General features: G+C 58.4%; 2 protein-coding genes across 2 annotated transcripts; one reads left to right on the top strand and one right to left on the bottom strand.

Moving 5' to 3' along the window:
* Positions 1–9: 9 nt before the first annotated feature.
* Positions 10–9,938, top strand: BACE1 (beta-secretase 1). Its single transcript, XM_067310145.1, has 10 exons — positions 10–309; positions 4,047–4,135; positions 4,238–4,454; positions 4,680–4,817; positions 4,971–5,105; positions 5,471–5,572; positions 5,733–5,882; positions 6,034–6,205; positions 6,297–6,572; positions 7,896–9,938. The coding sequence occupies exons 1-9, from the start codon at positions 10–12 to the stop codon at positions 6,536–6,538; spliced, it is 1,545 nt and encodes a 514-aa protein (XP_067166246.1). The 3' UTR covers positions 6,539–6,572; positions 7,896–9,938.
* A 314-nt stretch (positions 9,939–10,252) lies between these two features.
* RNF214 (ring finger protein 214) lies at positions 10,253–19,417 on the bottom strand. The gene is made up of 15 exons (XM_067310007.1): positions 19,344–19,417; positions 19,008–19,263; positions 18,872–18,931; positions 17,952–18,092; positions 17,043–17,182; positions 15,963–16,031; positions 15,040–15,136; positions 14,661–14,749; positions 14,093–14,183; positions 13,532–13,630; positions 12,820–13,196; positions 12,116–12,251; positions 11,739–11,846; positions 11,258–11,353; positions 10,253–10,508 (listed from the first exon to the last, which is right to left on the bottom strand). The coding sequence occupies exons 1-15, from the start codon at positions 19,415–19,417 to the stop codon at positions 10,443–10,445; spliced, it is 1,899 nt and encodes a 632-aa protein (XP_067166108.1). The 3' UTR covers positions 10,253–10,442.
* Between the last annotated feature and the right edge of the window lie 109 nt (positions 19,418–19,526).

Here is a 19,526-nt window from a genome sequence, read left to right as displayed (position 1 = left end):
GGCCGCAGCATGGCCGGCGCCTGGCCCTGGGTGCTGCTGTGGCTGGGCGCCGGCCTGGCCCCCCCCGCCGCCGGGACCGCCGCCGCCGCCGGGGCCGCGGGGATCCGGCTGCCGCTGCGCGGCGGCGGCGGCGGCCAGGCCGCGGCGGCGGGGCCGCGGGCGCGCCGGGCGGCGGCGGCGGAGGAGGAGGAGGCGGCGGCGGCGGGCGGCCCGCGGGCCGGCAGCTTCGTGGCCATGGTGGACAACCTGCGCGGCAAGTCGGGGCAGGGCTACTACGTGGAGATGGCGGTGGGCAGCCCCCCGCAGAAGGTAAGGCCGCGCCGGGGCCTGCCCGCGCCTCCCCGCCGCCGAGGGAAGCCGCCCGCGGGCAGGGGGCTCCGTGCCGCCGCCGCCGCCGCCGCCCCGCGGGGATCGGGTCTCCCGGGCGGCTCCCTGCCCGCCTGCCTGCCTGCCTGCCTGCCTGCCGGGATCGGGTCTCCCGAGCGGCTCCCTGCCCGCCCGGGGTCGTCTGCCGCCCTGGCAGGACGCGCTTGGGAAGCGAGAGGGGAGATTATTTCTAAAGCCTAGTTTTAAATGTTGTTTCATCATCCAGCCCCGCCGAAGCTTTTGCCTGGAATCTGCCATGTGTCGCAGCTGCCAAATAATTTCAGTGAGAACCACCTGTTTCCAGGCGCTCTGAAACAGTCACCTTTTTGGGCAGCATCTTCCAGCCCTGGACTCCTTCCAAGTGCGAATGTGGGGTGTGAGTGTGTGTGTGTGTGCGTGCATGCGTGTGTGTGTGTGTGCTGGAACAAAATCCCTCCAGGCATTTTAATGGGATTAAAAGCTTCACGTGAAAAAGCATGTTTGTGCCTATGCAGGAGAACGGGGAGGGTGGTGGGTGTTTATCTGCGAGGAACCTGTCCTTCTCAAAGGCGCAAACGCAGCCAGTCCCAGTCGCTCCCTGCGTTGGCCCGGAGTGGCTACCGAGGGCTGAACACGCGCCTGGTCCCCTGGGCCCAGCTGACCCAATGTCAGCCTCGGTCCACCAGCCGCTTCCAGCCCCGCCGGCTGTATCCGTCTTGGGCTTTGGCTCAGGCTCAGGCTGGGGTGGATTGCATCCAGCAGCCGCTCTGGCACAGGCCCTCCTTTGCCCTCCGCTTTGCTGCCTGCCCCCAGGTGCATGCTTTTGGCTCCCTGCATCCGGCCCTTGCTGTCGCCCTCTGTCCCTGTGCACCCCACGGACAGGACAGATGCCTGTGACCGGCTGAGACCTTTCACACAAAATAGGCCAAGCCCGCTGTGTGAAAGGGGCAGAGAAAACCCTGATGCTCTGCCTGGAGACCCCCCACCTCCTGCCCTCGCTGGGCTCAGTGTCCATGAGGACAGCCCACCCCAACGCTGCAGAGACTGTCCCGTGCCCCAGCAGCGCCTGCTCCGGGGGCTGAGCGGTGGCCCTGGCCCCAGCCCCCCCGGCTGACCCCACTCCCTCCTTAGCCTTCATTTCACCCTCCTAGTGTAGCAAGGAAGTTTCTCTGTTCCCTTTCTGTTGTGCTTTAATTATGGTTTTGAGCTGTGCTGCACAGTGGAGTCACTATCAGTAATTAATTGCTCTTACGCCCATGTCTATTAGCATGCTAATGTCACTCCACGTCGATGCCTGGATCCCCGGCACCGGGTGATGCACAAATAAACCCAGACACGCGCGGGAGCTGAGCATCGTGAGCCAGGGCGTCAGGGCTTGGTGCCACAGCTGCACTGCGTGTCCCCCCGCGACCCTGGGGCTGCCATCCGGCTCAGCCCGCGCCAGGCCCGGCGGAGCCAGGCGCTGCGAGCAGCCTGCGGGCCGACCCCAAAGTGGTACCCAGCGCGGCGGCACGTGCTGCCGGTCGCTGCGCTCGCGTGCGCGGGGAGGCAGTGCTTCTGCCAAGGTGCCCGGAGGGGCTGTCACACTGAGGGAGCTGCGGAAGGGTTTCAGAAAATGTCCCCGCCGCACACATCCAGGCCTCGCCGGCTCGAGTGTTGTGTCCCAGGCTGGATCGATGACTCGGCTGAGTCTCCAGGAGACAAGTCCTCTCCTCGTGACAGCAAACCCCAAGCCAGCAGAAGGCAGCCTGCGAGGCCCCCCCACTGCCTCCTGCCATCGCTTACGCTAGTGCAAGACGCTGCCATCCTGACGGGCACATCTCACGCCGTGCACGTGCCAGTGCCAGTGCCAGACCACGGCGCTGGGCCCCCGCCAGCCTGGTGGGGGGACGGCCAGGTTTGGGGCTGTGTGACAGCCCCTGCGCTGGCCAGAGCTCTGCCCTTCGCTGGGGCAGCTTGCGTTCAGGTCCTGGGCAGCTGCGGGTTTCCTTGGCTCCCTGACGTAACTGTTGTTCTCGGCTAGGCAAGGGAAAGTCCTCAGAGCAAAACTCCCTCCCTGCTGCCTGCGGCCTCTCCCTGCGGCCTCGGTTCAGCAGGTGTTTCTCCAGGGAAAGCTGTTTTCACTGAGTGCTCTGGAGAGCAGCAAGAATGAGTTGCCTGGAGCAGATGGCCTTTAACACAAGATCAAACAGAATCGTCCCGGGAATGGCGCGGGCGCAGCGGCAGTGGCTGCAGGTGGCAGGTTGCCTAGGGGAGGTGAGGCTGCTCGAGTGCCGAGCGCAGCACCGAGGCGTCCCGGGCGGCTCTTAGCGCTCACCCGAGGGGCTGCGGGGCCCAACGTGAGGCTCAGATCTCAGACGGTGCCTGAAATGTTCCCCTGGGCAAAAAGCTTGCCGGGGGTCCGAGGAGCCCCGGCACGGCACGGGGGGAGCGCCGTGGGGAACCCCTGCGCTGCGCTGGGGTGGCTGCAGGGAGCTGGCAGGGCACCGCATTGCCCGAGGCACGGCACGGCCGGGACGAGGGGTGCCGAGGACGTGTTGCATGGAGCTAGCTGGTGTTAGCGATTCGTTGAAAGAATTCTGCCAGCTGTGTCCGAGTGCCTTTGCGATTAGCACAAGCGCATTAGCTGCCTTCCTCTGCCCTCTGACTCCGCAGATTAAGGGCCGAAGCCCTGCCAGGCTGCTGGGCAGTGCTGGGGAACCAGGCCGCTGGGGCCAGAGGGCGGCCCGCAGCCCTGCTCCCCAAAGCGGGCTGGGAGCCCCACGGCTGCGCGAGCCCCGCGTGAGCCCTGCTCAGACCCCAGCAGTCCCCCCGGCTTACCCATCTCCGTGCAGGGCGGGGGGGCCGCCAGCAGGGCTCGGCTGGGGGCAGGTTCGGGGGGGCGAGCCCGCTCCCGGCCCCGCTGGCGGGACGTTTGCCAAGCCCTGCCCTGTGAGCTGGTAAGCCAGGGCACGGGCAGGGATGAATCAGGAGCAGAGCTCAGCATATGGATGGCCGATTAGCGGACCCAGCAATCCACGGCGGCTCGTGTATTATCAGTGCCTCCGACCAGCTTTGCAAGCAAATTAGGAGGTTTTCTGGCAAGGGGAGCTTGGGCCCCCCTTGCCAGTGCCCTCTGCAGCCCCGCAGCACCCTGCCAGGTGCCTGCGTGGGTGCTGGGCGCGCGGGGGCCAAGGCCTGGGGGCGCTGAGCAGGGCAGGAGAGCTCGGGCTCTGTTTGCACGCTGCCGGACAGTGTTTGCTTCTTGTGCAACACCCTGACGTTGCCGACTGCTGCTCCGCCGCCGTGTCCTCTTCTGCTCCGCCGCTCTGAGCCATCCCCGGGCACGGCGGCCCCCCCAGCTCAGGGCTCCGTCGCGGTGCTGCAGCCCTCCTGCATCCCTGAGCTCTGCCAGCCCGGGCAGCCTGCCGCGGCCCGTCCCTGTGCCGTCCCTGTGCGCAGAGCCCCGTGTGGAGTGCAGGGTGGGGGGCATGGGGCATGTCCTGGCCCCCGTCGGGAGGGCAGAGCTGGGCTTACTGCAGGGACAAGGCCCCAGAGCCGTGGAGCAGAGAGGGCCGGGGTCCACGCAGCACAGTTGGCACCAGGCATGGGGATGGGGAAAGCTTCTCCTGGCCTGCAGAGCCAGCCAGGGCTGGGTGGACAGTGCAACCTGGGTCCCACTGCAGAGTCACGAGCCTTCCCCCTCTCTCCTCCTTCTCCAGCTGAACATCCTGGTGGACACAGGGAGCAGTAACTTTGCTGTGGGGGCTGCGCCTCACCCCTTCCTTCGGAGGTACTACCAGCGGCAGCTGTGAGTACGCTGTGGGCACAGGGGCTGGGGGGACACACGCAGCGCAGCCGCCTGTCCTTGCGCCCACGCTCATCTTGGTCTGGCTCTTCGATGCCGTTCCAGGTCCAGCACCTACCGGGACCTGCGGAAGGGGGTGTACGTGCCCTACACCCAGGGCAAGTGGGAGGGGGAGCTGGGCACTGACCTCGTCACCATCCCCCATGGCCCCAACGTCACTGTCAGAGCCAACATCGCTGCCATCACGGAGTCAGACAAATTCTTCATCAACGGCTCCAACTGGGAAGGGATCCTGGGGCTGGCCTACGCCGAGATCGCCCGGGTGAGTCCTGGCTCACAGGTGGCTGGGGATCCTGCTGCCCTCTCAGACGGGCTCTGTTGGAGTACCTCCGTCCTCGGGTTGTTCCCGCTTTGGTCTTTGCCCATACCCGTTTGTAGATGCGCTAGTGACCTTGCGGGGAGCTTGCCTGGGTGTCCTTTCCTCAGCATAGAGGAGGGGTAGCACTGACATGTCCCTGTCCTGCCTCTGCTCTTCTCCTCCCACCAGCCCGATGACAGCCTGGAGCCCTTCTTTGACTCCCTGGTGAAGCAGACCCGGGTGCCCAACATCTTCTCCCTCCAGCTGTGCGGGGCAGGCTTCTCGCCCAATGAGACTGAGGCCCTGGCGTCGGTGGGAGGCAGCATGGTGAGTAGCCTGGAGCCAGGAGCCGGTGTGGCAGGCTGGGGAGGCCCGGGAGCCCTGGTGCGAGTGTCCTGGAGGGCAGGTCTGGACATACGGGACGTGCCCTGGCTGGAGTTGGCACCATGTGGTGGCAACACCTGTCTGTCCCTGCTGCAGATCATTGGCGGCATCGACCACTCGCTGTACGTGGGCGACATCTGGTACACACCCATCCGCAAGGAGTGGTACTACGAAGTCATCATCGTCAAGCTCGAGGTCAACAGGCAGGACCTGAACATGGACTGCAAAGAGGTGACGCGGGGCGGGGGCACCAGGGGAGCCTGCCCTTCGAGGCACGGTGGTGTTCCTGCCGCTGGAGGTGTCTGTCCTTCATCCCTTGCTGAAACGGCCCAGCACGCTGAGCACTCCAGGCCCGTTGCCTCTGGATTTGGAGCCTTGTGGCTGAGGGGCTGGTGGAGGCTGGGGGCACAGGCGGTTTGTCCAAGGGTGGAGCTGGAACCGGAGCCGAGGTGCTGTGCCTGTCACCATGGCAAGCAAAGCTGGAGCCCGGCCCCGCTAGCTGTGCAGGGGTGGCCCGAGCAGTCAGGCGCTGGAGGGAAGAGGGGAGCTGGGCTCGTGTCTTACACCTGGGTCACTCTTCCTCTTCCTGCCCCCAGTACAACTACGACAAGAGCATCGTGGATAGCGGGACCACCAACCTCAGGCTGCCAAAGAAAGTCTTCGAGGCTGCAGTGAAATCCATCAAAACAGCTTCTTCGGTCAGTGGGGCCCTCAAAACTAGCCTAGTCCTCCCCTCTCTGCAGACATGTTCCCAGTGCCAGCGCATGGCTGGGAGCAGAGTGCCCGCCTGTCCCCAGCCTGAGCATCTCTGCTCCCTGCCTGGCATGGCCCCGCTCACTTCTCCTTTCCCTCTGGCAGACGGAGAAGTTCCCGGATGGCTTCTGGCTGGGGGAGCAGCTGGTTTGCTGGCAGGTTGGCACCACCCCCTGGCACATCTTCCCCGTCCTGTCCCTCTACTTGATGGGGGAGGCCACCAACCAGTCCTTCCGGATCACCATCCTACCCCAGGTCAGCGTTGGTGGGGCCAGACCCTGCCCGGTGCTGAGCTGGGCAGCGGGCTGGAGCTGGGTGGCACAGGCAGGACTATGCTGGACACAGCTGCCCACAGGAGCTCTTCCCTGCGCTCCTTTCCTGCTGACGGCACCTTCTGTCCTTGCAGCAATACCTGCGCCCGGTGGAGGACGTGGCCACCTCTCAGGACGACTGCTACAAGTTCGCCATCTCTCAGTCCTCCACGGGCACCGTCATGGGCGCCGTTATCATGGAGGGCTTCTACGTGGTCTTCGACCGTGCCCGCAAGCGCATTGGCTTTGCTGTCAGTGCCTGTCATGGTAAGGGATGGCGAGGGAGGCAGGGGCAGAGGGCGTGTGGACGCTCGGGGGGTATCGCAGTGAGCCGACCTCTGCCTCATCCCGCCCGCAGTGCACGACGAGTTTCGGACGGCTGCAGTGGAGGGGCCTTACCTGCACTCCAATATGGAGGACTGCGGCTACAACATCCCGCAGACGGACGAGTCCACCCTGATGACCATCGCCTACGTCATGGCGGCCATCTGCGCCCTCTTCATGCTGCCGCTCTGCCTCATGGTGTTTCAGTGGCGCTGCTTCCACTGCCTGCGGCGGGACCACGACGACTTTGCCGATGACATATCCTTGCTGAAGTGACACCTGAGCGCGGGGGCAGCCCCGGGGCCTGCAGGTGAGGCAGCGGGGCAGGGGCAAGGGAGAGGTGGGTCCCTTCTCCGGGGGCTGGAGCGTGGAGGCAGGGCAGCGGCGTGCGGAGCCCTCCTGGCCCTGGGGGACTCGGTGCCCTTGGGGGTAGCAGGACAGGAGTGACCCACTGCCAGGAGCAGAATGCCAGCCCTGAGGCTGGGCCCTCACGTCCCCATCGTCTAGGGCAGCATTCGGGCACCAGGACAGGGGGAACCACCAGCACCGGAGAGCAGACAGATCTGATCTGAGCAGCAGGCTGGGATCCCCTCTGTGTGCTCCAGGGCTCTGCCCTCGTTCCGGACACCAGCCCTTGCTGCCCCCCAGCCCGCCGCGAGCAGCTGCAGCGCTGGCTTGCAGTCTGTGGGGCAGCAGCCCAGGCTGGGCCAGCAGCGGGAGCCCGGGGCCTCGGCTGCTTTTGTCTGGGACCCACAGAAACAGCCTGGCAGTTTGGGGGCGGCAGCTCGGCAATGCCATCCTGCCTGCGGCCCTGGGTGCAGTGTCTGCTGCTGTTCCCTTGCAGTCCTGCGCAGCCCTGCCAAGCTTGACAGAGTCAAACTGATAAGCCATCCCACATCCATCCCCTTTCCCCCCTGCATCCCTGTGTATCTGCCCTTCTCTGCCTCCCCCGCAGGGAGGCTGCGGGCCAGGCCATCCGTGTAAGTGATCTGTGCACGTGTGCATGTGTGCTGTGGCCGAGGCCGCCCCCGTGCAGCTCCCCTCTCCAGGACGCTGCGTGAACTGGCCTCTAGAGCACATCTCCAGGGCCTCTTGTCCCCAGCCTTGGCTTTTGGGAGATACCCATGCAGTGCAAAGCTGGAGCTGCCCGGGGACACGAGAAGCCAGAGGCAAGGGCTTCCTTAGCAGAAGGAACGCGCCTCCGCTTCCACCCTCCTCCTCCCCTGCCTTCTGCTCTCCATAACATCCTCCCCCGACTCTGCTCCTGCCCGCCATGTCCCCTCGGGGACAGGGAACTGCCTCGCCTCCATCCTAGCACCAAGCGGTGTTTGCCGTGGAGAGCCCGTGGCTGCTGCCCTCCAGCCCTGAGGAAAACAGCCTCCCCGCTCTGGGACACGGGGTCTTTCCCCTGCGTTTCCTGGTCCCTCAGGCCCACGTGGGGAATTTAGCAAGGAGATTTCCCCCGCGAGCAGAGCACAGCCTGGTACAAGCAGAAACTGAGTGCCAGGCGAGAGCGAACTGCTGACGCCCAGAGCCGACTGTGCTGCAGCCCGCTCGCCTGTTCGAAAGCCATAGGGGAGCCAGCGCCGGGCTCTGCTGGCCCCCGCCCGCAGCTGCTGCCTTGCCTCACCAGCCGGAGCGAGTCCCACGGCGCGGGGCGCAACGGCTCCGCTCGGCTTGCTCTGCGACTCCTCAACTCCCCGTGTCCCGGCGCCTGGCTGCGGATACAGCCAGGCACTGGCTCCTACTCCCAAGACGCATGAGACTCCCTTCGCAGCTTGGGGGGAACAGGCTGCGGCAGGAGGTGGCTGTGGGGACTGCAGCATTTATTATTTTTTAAACACATGGTTGTATTTATTTTCTTTTTTTTTACAATATGAGTCACTGGTAGTGCAGCTGTGCAGAATCAGAGCGTGTATATAGCAGGCCCCGTACTGCACACAGGTGTACAAACAATGGATGCTTCTCACCTGTACAATACATACATATATCTGTATTTTTAATTCTAGCCCTGAAAGCCACTGTCCCAAACCCAATGTGAAAGGGTTTTGGTGAGGGTTTGGTTCTGGTTTGTGTTTTTTTTGTTTTTTTTTAAAGCCCTCTGCTCAGTCCTAGTGCCTTGGCCACGACCCAGGCGCCGGACTAGCTAGCTCAGCAGCAGCATGCTCAGATGGAAGCACTTTATAGATCATAGGTGATCTGGAGTTTGTTTCAGTGGATGTGTCTTGTAATTGGTTTGGTGACAAGGATGGAGGCATGCAGGAAGAGGGCATGGTCGGATCACCCAGAGCAGTAGTTCACAAGCCAAAAGGACATTGAGCAGGGAAGGCAGCTGTGCCCCCATCTCGTTCATACAGCGAAGGGAGGATTTTCCAGTACACAGGAACAGCCCTCCCCTCCTTTCCCCAGCCACAGCTCCGCAGGCCTCCTCGCACTGCCCCAGTCCCAGCGAAAGAGTGGCACTGACAGTTGTTTTCTCCCTTCCCTGGAGCAGCCTCTCGTGAGCCTGGAGGCAGTTGGTAATGCTCTATTTCCCTACTTTTCCACCTAGGACTTGGACATGGAAGTGCAGTCAGGTTTTGTTCTAAATACTGAGATTTACTAGTTAAAAAGGCAACGTTCCTCTGCGAGTGAGGGACAGAGCTACCTGCGGGGCCTGGGCAGAGGTGGCAGCTGGCCAGTGGATGTGTGCCCAAGAGCTGAGCGGTCAGTTCAGGAGGGGACAGTGCTAGGGGCTGGAGAGTTAAAGGTCTGCATTCGTAACCAAGCGTAAGGCTGTTAACCAAGTCCTTTAGTTAAATATTTCTTTAAGAAAGCAACAAGAGAGCCAGAGAGGGAGGCAGGGACCCACACTGTGTCGGGAGCGTAGGCAGGCCAAGCCAGCCAGAGCGTTGTGCCCACAGCAGCCCATTACACGTGTCCCTGCATTGTTCCACTTCACTGCTCCCGTGTTTGTACAGCATCCCCTTCCCCCGCCTTGCTCCACGACTGTGATCGTTAGCAACCTGACGCCAGCGCAAGGGGGCAAAGTTACGCAATTGTAGAGCGCGCACAGACCGCCACTCCCTCGTGCCTGCCCAGGGCCCTCCCCAGGATCCCAGAGACCACGCTGTGGACCACTGCCTTAAAACACGCCCAAGAGGCACGTGCGCGCACACAGAAAGATTCAGACTGATCACGGCTGAGTTCAGCCGTGCTGTGCACGGGCAGCACTCGCACTAACCAATCCCAAGGCATAGGTGCTTCTAGCAGTGCTGAGTTTGTGCCACAGACTGCAAAAGGAGAAAAAGACCTCCAGATTAAGCGCAAGATTTTAAGTGGTGCTGAGCACCTCTTAATCCCACCGAAATCCATGGAGAAGAGGCTGGTGCATCAGCCTGTGTTTTAGGAGAAAGTACAGGAGAGGGGAAAATTGGAATTGCAAAAGGTTGGTTATCCTGAGCTGCAGTGCAGCCAAAATGTGTTCACTCCCAAGCGCTCCCTCCCCAGGGCCCAGAGTTACAACAGGAAGCACTGGGTGAACGCGTGAGCAGAACTTTGCCCAGTGGGAGAAGGGATGGGGACAGTTACCCCCAGCTGCTGCTGTAGACTCCAGTACTCTGTAACCTAATGTCTATGTAAGAACAATGAATGTTAACACGGTAAATTATTATTATATTAAAAAACACAAAAATTCCTCTTTGTCTGGAACCTGTTCATTGCTAGGAGGGGTACTACCCACTGAGCACAAGTAGCACCAGATGGATGTGGCAGAGGATGGGTTTGCTGGGGCACGGGGCGGGGGGACATCCCACCGAGGGGAATGCTTTGTGCAAAGCGCGGAGCTGCTGCGAATGCTCCCCCAGGGAAGGACATGCTGCAAGCCAAGCAGATAAGTGGACAGAGGTAGCTACAGCAACTGCTGAAGGCCCAGCAAGCAGTTTGCTAACACATGTTAGCAAGGAAGCCAGTAAGGCTATGAACAACCAAGAAATGAGGGGCAGCAGCAAATCACTGCATAATATACACACTTTATTTATGAATTTGTATGTATACAGACTTTCTATACACACATTACCTATATAATAAAAATGTACATGTGTATACATGGTCGTATAAATATAGAACTGTAGAAATCTTAGAATTGATCCTGTCTATTCACAGCAACTCCTCCAGTGGGGACGCTTTGTTCGAGTAGCCGTCATTTGAGACTTGGGCAAAAGGGGCAAGTGTCATTTGTGTTGGTTTGTGCCCAGAATTTGATGCACTAGAAGAGAGAGAATTAGTCAAGAGCCACTGGCACAACTCAAAGGCGCTGTGAACACAGCGTGGCATTACTTTTCCAGAGCAGTGCTGGCAAGGGGCACTCAGTTTAAGGGATGGTTTATTTTGCTCCCTAGAAACACCCTCCGTCAAAGGGTCACAGTGATGAGGGAGCCCTTTTCAATCTAGCAGCAGCATCAGGCTCTCCTGAGCTCATGGCTTTCGGCTTCCTCAGTAGTCACTTGGGGCCATAAAGCAACCATTAGGAGGAGGGATTTGCCTACATGGATGAACCGCAGCCAGTGCCATGAGAGGAGAGAGTCTCTCCTCTTCCCGAGAGTTCACATGCACAGAGCCACGATACCCAGACAACTGGGTGACAGGCAGCTCTCTGTCACCCCGTATTCTAGATCTTCCCACAGCATCCTACTCCAGGAAGGGAAAAGGCCAGGATCTAACCCTCCAAACAAGGAGCACAGGCTCTAAGGCGAGAATATAAGACACTGTATTTAGAAGCCACTACCAAACAGCCACTCGGGGTGGTCCAGCTAGGAGTGCGGAAAGAGAGGGTGACAGGGCACAAAGAGGTTAGTTACCGATTACACCCTCCTCCTGGCGGGATCTGTTTACAGCACGGACTCCTGGGGACTTGCTATGCATGCTCAGGGACCTGGGAAGGGACTGGCACTAGGAACCATTACAAGGAACATTGAGAGAAGGCAAGAGAAGCGCCAAGTGGGGCAGCACACTCACCTCCTTGTGCAGCACGTGCGAGCAGGCCATGGGGTGAAGGTCACCGGGCTGCACAAGCTTCTGGCACATTAGACACAGCTTACAGGCGGCCGGGGTCTGGGACAAGCAGAGAGGGAACACAAAGCAGACAGTCACAGAAGTCAGACGCCCCAGTTCAGATCATATATTCCATGTTCCAGCGACTTGTCCCACCAGCCGCAGCCAGGGGCCATGGTTTGCCCGATTCCTCCCTCTGCACACAGCCATCCTGTGCCAGAACCTCTGCCACCTCTCTCACAGCTGCTCCTTTCTCCCCTGGGGCAGGGCACAAAGGAGCCATGCTCCGAACCCTTCCCTCCTGCCTCACCAGCCTGAGCAGCTATGCAAGGAGAGGGCTCAACTTCACCGTCTCTTCCTTTCGTTCCCCCCCCAGAAGGGCTCCCTCCCCAGCTGGCTTTCCCTGGGGATGCTGAGGCACTCTAGCGAAGCCAAGAAGTCTTACGTGCGACGCTGTTCCGGGGTAAGCCACCTGGGCCGGGGGCAGGAACATGGGCGTGCTGATCTGAGGCAGAGGAGCAGAAAACATGGGCGCCCGGATCCGACCGAGTGGCTGTAGCAAGGCAAACAGAGGCATATCAGGGAAGTCCAGGAAGAGAGCTGAGTTACCCTAGCGTTGCTCCACAGTCAACAGAAAGGGGAACCCCAGGGACAAGCCTGCTGCACACAGACCAAGCCTGAGCTCAGCACGTTTCCAGCAGTGGGCCCTGCGCAGCACAGTCTGCAGGCAACTGAGCCACAGGCACTGCTCCTCGCTGCTGCCAGGCTGCCTCCCCCAGCAAGGAGCCTGGCAGCCCCCACTATCCCCCACAGCTCTCCCACCTGAGCCCCGACCGCTGCCCGCTCGTGCTGCTCCGCCAGCTTCGCCGCCACCAGCTGGTTCAGCTCCTCCATGGTCAGCCCCGCCATGGTCCTCCGAGCAGTCTTGATCTGCTGCAGTATGTTGGTGAGCTGGGCCCTGCAGAACAGCAGCCTGCTAAGAGCTCCCACCCACCGCTAGCAAGCCGAACTGGCCCCCACAAGCAGGGCCGCATCTGCCAGAGGATCTGCGATACTGCTCCAGACCAGTCAGCCATCCCCGTTCAGGTCTCAGGGGAAGAAGCCTGAGGTATCACAGCAAAGGACCATGTGCTCTCAACTGTCTACAGAGAGCAGTCGATACCCTAAATGAGACGAATTACACACTGAGCTTCTGTCTCCAAAATGCTGGGGGAAGAGTAGGCAAACCCAGCTGGAGCGAGAGACAGTGCCCACCTGCCACGCAGGCTGATGGACTTGCCAGAGGTAGGGCTGCACGTAGAGCACTCTACGCTGTGCTCCAGTATCGCGGCCACTCTTTAAATAAAGCTCCAGACCTTCCTTGTTCCCAGTGCTATGGGAGAGCTGAGAGAGAGCCCTCAGATTTGGCTTCCCTCCCTTTCCTACAGACTCCTCATGCTCCCAGACAAGCTCCGCTTCCCTTTATCTCAGCTCATATCCCACATGCAAGCTTTCGTTTCCTGGGAAAGACAGTGCAAGACACTTACTTGGTGCACTGCGGAAATCGAGTCAACAATTTCTCCAGCAGCTTTTCCAGCTTATCAGCTGGCTGTGGCATGTGAAACTCTGGAGTGACCTTAACTCCTCCCAAACCTGGTGGAGGAGGGATGGAGGCAGCAGGAGTCATGTGAGGACTGTGCGTGCCAATAAGTGATGCCACTACAGGGCTGTTTCTTCCTTGGGAAGCAGGCAGTGGCGGGGAAGGCTGGTTAGGTCTGGAGATGGCAGGGTTCAGGAGCGGAAAGGAGAGTGCCCGGGGATCAGCACTTGGCATGACCATGGGAACGGGAACTGGTCCGATGGGGAACGGGAGCCTGGGAGCAAGGGAGGGGTTGGGCTGGAATGCCGTCAACATGAAATCTGTCTGAGAAAGAAAAACAGGGAGAAAGGAAAGGCTGGTTAGAATAAGCCCATCTGAAAGCAGAGCTTAGCACCTTCCAGCCCAGCCAGGCAGGAGGCGGGCTGAGCCACAGGCACTGGCAGTTATACCCCTCGTGGCAAAGGAGGGCAGTGCAGACCCTTCTCCCCAGAGACAGCTGCCTCAGAGGACAAGCACAAGCTCCAGAAAACAATCCTGCACAGCCTCCTTCAAAGCACGTAGCACAGGCAGCGCCAGTTAGGGGCTGGCAGGCAGGCTCCTGCCAGCACTGACCTCAGAGCAACCAAAGCTTGTATTTGCCAGGCTGGAGAGGCACTCACTTCTGAGGGTGGGGGTGGCAGGGTTGGGGTCGGGATCTGCGGAAGGCTGCTCAGCTTTGTTCCATTTCTCACCATCTGAATGTGGTCATTGAACTGATCCTAACAGAGAGGAAAGGAAAGAGAGGCAGAGTTATCAAAGCTGCTGCCTGAGTAAGTTCTGGATGCTGCATGCCTAGAACAGGTGAATTCCTCTGCCACTGCTGCCTGGGCAAAGCGTTCTCAGCCATGGAACGGCTGCAGGCCCTAAAGCAGACACAATTTGGCTCCACAAGACTAAAAGGGGGGGGGGGGAGACTCAGAGGGAGGAATACCTGCCTCTGCCACTAACCCACCACACCGCTTTAGTATCCACGTTGTTTATCCACACGCATCAGCCCAAGGAGGTGTGTAGAAGATCTCTGCAGCTGCCCACAAGGGCAGACTGACTGTGCCATGCTTTTGGGCACAAACCCTTTTCCTGTGGCTTGGTCCTCTCCTCAAGAGGGTTGAAACTAAGCATGCAAAGTAGCATTAACACAAACTGCTCACTGTTATGTTGGGAACTGTCTGCCAGGGACTTACTCGGACACTTTCCTTGGTCATTCGTATCCTGTTCAGCCTCATCTCCCACTCCTGTTTGGGCCTCATGGTCTCCAGCGTGGGTGGCGCAGACCTGCGAGCACAATTCAACTTTCCTTCTTGCAGCTGTGCTCTTGTTGGTAGCAAAGTGAGAGCAGCCAGGAACAACTAACTCCCAAGACCCTCCTGTCTTTCCCCACCAGGGCTCCCCTCCTCTGGCCAGGCAGGAAGAGGGGCTCAAACCTGGGCAAGGACCTCTGCAAGAGGAGGGCACGTGGTGCTACCAGAGTGCAGAGACTGATCTGGCGGACAGGCACAGATACTGCAGTCAGCACAGTGCCACCAGGTCGAGAACATGGCAGATGTTCAGCAGAGGAAAGACAGCAGGGAATAAGCACAACCCCATGTGCCCTTGTTCCGCGACATTGCAGAATCACAGTAGTTTAATAAAGAAACCCACAAGAAACCTCAACCTATTTCAGGCAAATGTCCAATACAGGCAGAGGAACAGCAAACAGGCACATAGCAATACTTGAGTCACCCTGCCATTTCTGAGACTACAGGAACTTACTTGAGGTAGGTGAGGTGCAGCTCTGCTTCTTTTTCTGCTTCCTCTAGTTTCAACACCAGCAGCTCCTTTCGGCTCTCCAGGGACAGGATCTAGCAGAGACAGGCCCCACATGAAGAGTAGTTTCTGTATTCCTGTTTCGTGCTGCCAGACTGTGACTGTAACCTCTTCACTAAGCACCATGCTAACTGCACTGGGGCACCAGTTTGGATTAATGTTTACTGCGCTGATATTTGTTTACACCTCCTCTCACCCGGTGAAGAGGAGGACTTGGCCTCATCGTCAGCTGCCCCTAGTTTCAGGTCCTGAGCATCATTCCTCAGTGACCTGGAACCCCTAAAAGGCTTTCAGCTACTCTGCAGGTAAGAAGCCATCTACCAACCTCTGCTTTCCAGGCCCGCTCTGTCTCCTCAAGAATGTTCCTGTTGATTTCATTGTGCTGGTTCTTCAGCTTATCTAGCTCCATCTCCCATAACTGCCTGGAGGCAGAAACAGAACAGGTCCATTTACGCACTGGAATGACTTGGAACAGCAGAGCTGCCAAAACTCTCACAAAAACATCGATCCTTATAGCCCTTGATTGTGCAGAAGCGTGGAATACCGACAGCTTCCAGGCTATGACACCAGTCATGTTCATCAGGGCTGCATGAGTCCCAGTCCCAGGAGTGAGCTGTTCCAGAGCACGCGAACAACCAGCGTGCAAACATGCATGTATGGCTAGAGTGGTATGAGGAGAAGGGAGGTCCCCTCACCAAAAATCTGTCCCAACTCCACCTGTGTTACATGAGGATCTACACTTTGATCTGGAACTTCTCACGTATCTAAGCGCTGCAGAGATGTGCCCAGAGTTTAGAATAGTCAGGAAGCTGTAGGGAACATCACCAAGAGAAATAGCTCTACCCTAATCCTGGAAAGTCGAAATTCAATCAGAGGCAGCAGTTGCAAGCTGTGCCAATCCACTGAGCATAAATTCTAATCTTGGGGGATCTTTATCTCCATGTCACAAGTATCCAGGAGCCTGCTTGTGACCAGGATCAAAGAGGATTTAATCCAGAGACCGTGGACACCCACCTGCTGGAAAAGGAGATAAAACCTTTAGAGCGCCTCGCTGGACAGCGCTGTTCGACTGACCTCTCTAGCCTACCCCCATCAGCAGCACCAGATTTACTCTAGAGCAAAATATTCTAGGGTGAGGCAAATCTCATTTTTCATCTACCACATCTTTTGCTTCCTGCAGTCGGAGGGAAAAGACCGGAAGGAAAAGGTTATTCAACAGCATTAGTCTGGTAATATAGAGCGCCTTACTTCTCATCAGACTGCTCCGCAATCAGAGAAGCAATCTTGTTTTCCTTCTCCTCTTGTTCTTTCAGCAACCTGCACAAGAAAAAAAGGACAGATGGAGTCATCTATTGCAAAGGTGTCACTGCACAGCCTCTAATGCTGTATTGGCTCAAGTTTAAACAAGGTATTTGCACAGCTGTGTGCCCAGTGTAGCTACATACTCTGAAAACTGAGCCATTCAATAAATGTTTGAAAGCAATCACTACCATCATCCGTGAGAAGAAGGCAGAAATCTGCTGTATCATGATACTGCACAAAGACTGCAGCATACAACCAGAATCCTCTGCAGAGCTGTGCCTCCCTGACGACACATTCTTTGCAACAGTTCATTCACAGGGGAAAAAGAGGCTGAGTTCTTGGAACCATTACTGAAGTAGCTTTATCCAAAAACGCTATGACTGAGCCCTCAAAAAATCAGACCTCCAGGACAAGACAGAACAGCTATGTAAAAGTGCAAATTCACCATCCAAAGGAAGCTCAAGTTCTTCACAAACAAGTCAAAGCCTGATTGCTTTAGAGTCCCTCTTCACGTAGTGAGATTCCTTGCACAGAATATGCTGCCTATCTTACAGCAAAGCATGACTGCACCAGGGAGCCTTTCAAATACCATCAGGTGCACAGCAGGTTTGAGCAGCCTACCTAAATGGAAAGTTTTGGGTAGGATGACTTGCTAAGTCCGACAAGACCACACTTCTAGCACTCCAAGAGAATAGTACTGCCTCCTGCTGAAAGGCACTGGATTCTGAAAGACGGCAACACGTTCAGAGCTGAGCTGCATTATCATCAACGCCAATTCTGTCCACGCATACAGTTAGCGGGCAAAACAACAACCTTTTGCCCCCAAATTTCATTTTAATATCTTCTGTACAGAGAAGCTGCTCAGTCTGTAGTAGATCTGTTCAAAACCGAACAGGTCTCTCCCTCAACTGCTCACCAAAACACTTGCTGCTTCCAGAAGTTCAGTGATCTTCCTCGAATCAGACATACATCAGGGTTCAACTATATGTTTTTTTCTAACAAATACTTGCTTCTCCATACTAATACCTTCTGCCTTTCTCACAGAGTTTCTCAATTTCTGCCTTCAGATCTTGCTCCTTCTGCAAGAATTCTTTCTTTTCTTTCTCCATCTTCTTCTTTGTCTCTTCTCGCTTGATGGTCACATCCTGAATGGCTTTCAGAATCTCCTAGAGGAAACAAGCCTCAAGCAAATAAAGAGCAAAATCCCCAAGTAATAGTTTTCTTTGTTTTTAAATCAAGTTACTGTTTTAGTTAAGTTGAAGAGAGATTACATGCATCATGGAAATCTTTCTTTTTAGTAGATCAAGCCCCAGATAAGATACATAGGGGTTACTATGAGGAAAGCCAGGAGACAGAAAGCCTACGAATCTCCCGTCTCCTTAGAAACATTTTAAGGGGCAATGATTTCCACGCCTCGCTTTAGATCAAAGTGATGGGTCCCTGATGGCTCCTTTTGTCCCAACATGAGCTACCATAGAGAGAGCTGCAAATCACTTATTTAACCTAGTGGTCCCTGAGCCAATGGCCAGGAGACCTGCGTAATCACATGGAGTTAATCTTCCTCACTTCCAGCTGCTCATCATAGGGAGTTAATTCTCCTCACTTCCAGCTTCTTCACTAGTTTTCATGTGAAAGATTGTGTGCTTACTGAACAGATGTTGCAAGATCACCAGCAGGAAGTGACTTGCATGCAAGGTGCTGTGTTAGGAGTCAATTCTGAACTGTTCAGCAGCCAGATTTGGGCAGGGGCCAATCCTTACTGCTGTAGAAGAATATGTACACGGGGAAAACTGCAATGCTGCATGCCACTGCCACTTCCGGCTGCCAGCTTGCACCCCACTGCAGCCCTCAGCACGAGGCTGAATCAGCCCACCTAATGGTGTAGCTGTAAGTGCTAACAGGCAGCTTAAATAAAAAAGGATTTTCACCAAATACCTGGTGGTTCTTCATTTCTTCTTCCCTTCGCTGCTGGAGCTGCTTGAGCTGCACCTGCAGTTGATTCTCCACTTGCCTCTGTTTGTCCAGTACCTCCTGGTAACGCTCTTTCAACAAAGCCCTCTCAGACATCATTTTGTCCTGTGGCAGAGAGCGGAAACTCAAGGAGAACCCTCCCCTTCCCTCACACCAAAGAGGGCACAAACGCAAGCAGTACAGCTCGACTGTGCGTTAAGGCCCAGGGGATGTTAAGGCTGAGACTGTCAATAATCACAGTTAACCTCTGCTTTCAAAGCTCAGGCTCTCTAGATCAGACTAACAGACCCACCGCCTGAAGCTGCAGCTAACACTGCATTTCTTCTTCTAAAGAACAGAGCTTAAGAACTGCAAGGCTGGTACTAAAACGAGAAAAAAATCTTGTGGGAAGAGCAGGGGAGCAGGCATCAGGATACCTAACACCAGGCACAACTCTGCCTCCAGCTAATTCATTTAACAGTATTTTGCTATCATTTTCCCATGGCACATATATTCAGAACTTGGAAGTTTTCTTGTTTTCCTCTCTGAAGTCTTTAGGATAGCTTGGTGGACCAAAAAAGGAAAACACACCGTGTGGGGCGGTGGGGGGGATGTTTCCGTCTTTTTAAACCAGACGGGAGCTTTAGAAAGAAACGAGCCAGTGGTGTTTCACTTGCGGCACAGCCAGGGAGAGACCAAGACGCCCATCGCATGCCCGCAGAAGCACGGGGACACCCAGTAGGGGAGCACGGAGGAGCCCGCCACACGCAGGAGCCGCCAAACGCTCCCCCCCCCCCCCCGCCGTGCCGTGCAAGGGGCCCCAGAACCGAGGCCGTTCTCGCCCGGCGCGAAAGCACCGCAAGAGCCTTTTTATCGCCGGGGCGGCGGCGGCGCTCGGCACCCACCAGGCTCTTCTCGATGTCCTGGTCCGTGTTCACGTCCGCGTCGGCGGTCCTGAAGTCGGTCTGCGGGGGCAGAGGGGCGCCGTGAGCGGCCGCGCAGCGCCGCCAGCCCGCCCGCGCCCACGGCGGCGGCACCCACCTGCACCGCGATGTTCTGCGAGGGCCTGGCGGGCGCCGCCGCCGCCGCCGCCTCGGGCTGCTCCGCCGCCGCCGCCGGGTCGCGCTCCGCCGCCGCCGCCGCCACCTCCGCGTCGGGCTCGGGCTCGGGCTCGGGCTCCGCCGCCGCGCCGCGCTCCGGCTCGGCCTGGTCGCCGGCCCCCGCGGCGGGCGGCTCGGGCGGCTCCGCGCCGGGGGGCTCCGCCGCCGCCGGGCCGGGGCTCTGCGGGGCGCTGCCGCTGCGCGACACACAACGGTCACTCGCCGCCCGCGCCGGCCTCCCCCCCGCCGCCGCCGCCCCGGGCCGGGCCGGGCCTACCTGCCGGGCTCGCAGAGCGGGGCGGGCGCCGCGGCGGGGCCGTCCGCCTGGGCCTGGGCCTGCTCCAGCGCCATGCCGCGTCCTGCCGGGCCGGGGCGGGCCGAGCCGGGCCGGGCCAGGCCGCGCCGCCGCCGCCGCCGCCGCTGCTGCCGCCGGGCCCCGCCCCTTCCGGCGCCGCCGAGC

The sequence above is a fragment of the Apteryx mantelli genome, chromosome 23, assembly GCF_036417845.1.
Source record: "Apteryx mantelli isolate bAptMan1 chromosome 23, bAptMan1.hap1, whole genome shotgun sequence".
NCBI classification, from domain to species: domain Eukaryota; kingdom Metazoa; phylum Chordata; class Aves; order Apterygiformes; family Apterygidae; genus Apteryx; species Apteryx mantelli.
The sequence above is the reverse complement of the archived record's forward strand: the minus strand, read 5'-3'. Positions and strand labels throughout refer to the sequence as shown.

Coding starts and splice junctions, on each gene's coding strand:
- BACE1 (XM_067310145.1), top strand. CDS start 10: ATGGCCGGCGCCTGGCCCTGGGTGCTGCTGTGGCTGGGCGCCGGCCTG. Junction 5,573..5,732: donor CCATCAAAACAGCTTCTTCG/GTCAGTGGGGCC, acceptor TCCCTCTGGCAG/ACGGAGAAGTTCCCGGATGG. Junction 5,883..6,033: donor GGATCACCATCCTACCCCAG/GTCAGCGTTGGT, acceptor CTGTCCTTGCAG/CAATACCTGCGCCCGGTGGA.
- RNF214 (XM_067310007.1), bottom strand. CDS start 19,417: ATGGCGCTGGAGCAGGCCCAGGCCCAGGCGGACGGCCCCGCCGCGGCG. Junction 12,252..12,819: donor CGATTTCCGCAGTGCACCAA/GTAAGTGTCTTG, acceptor GCTGTTCTGCAG/GGCCCAGCTCACCAACATAC. Junction 10,509..11,257: donor CGCACGTGCTGCACAAGGAG/GTGAGTGTGCTG, acceptor TCTCTCTTCTAG/TGCATCAAATTCTGGGCACA.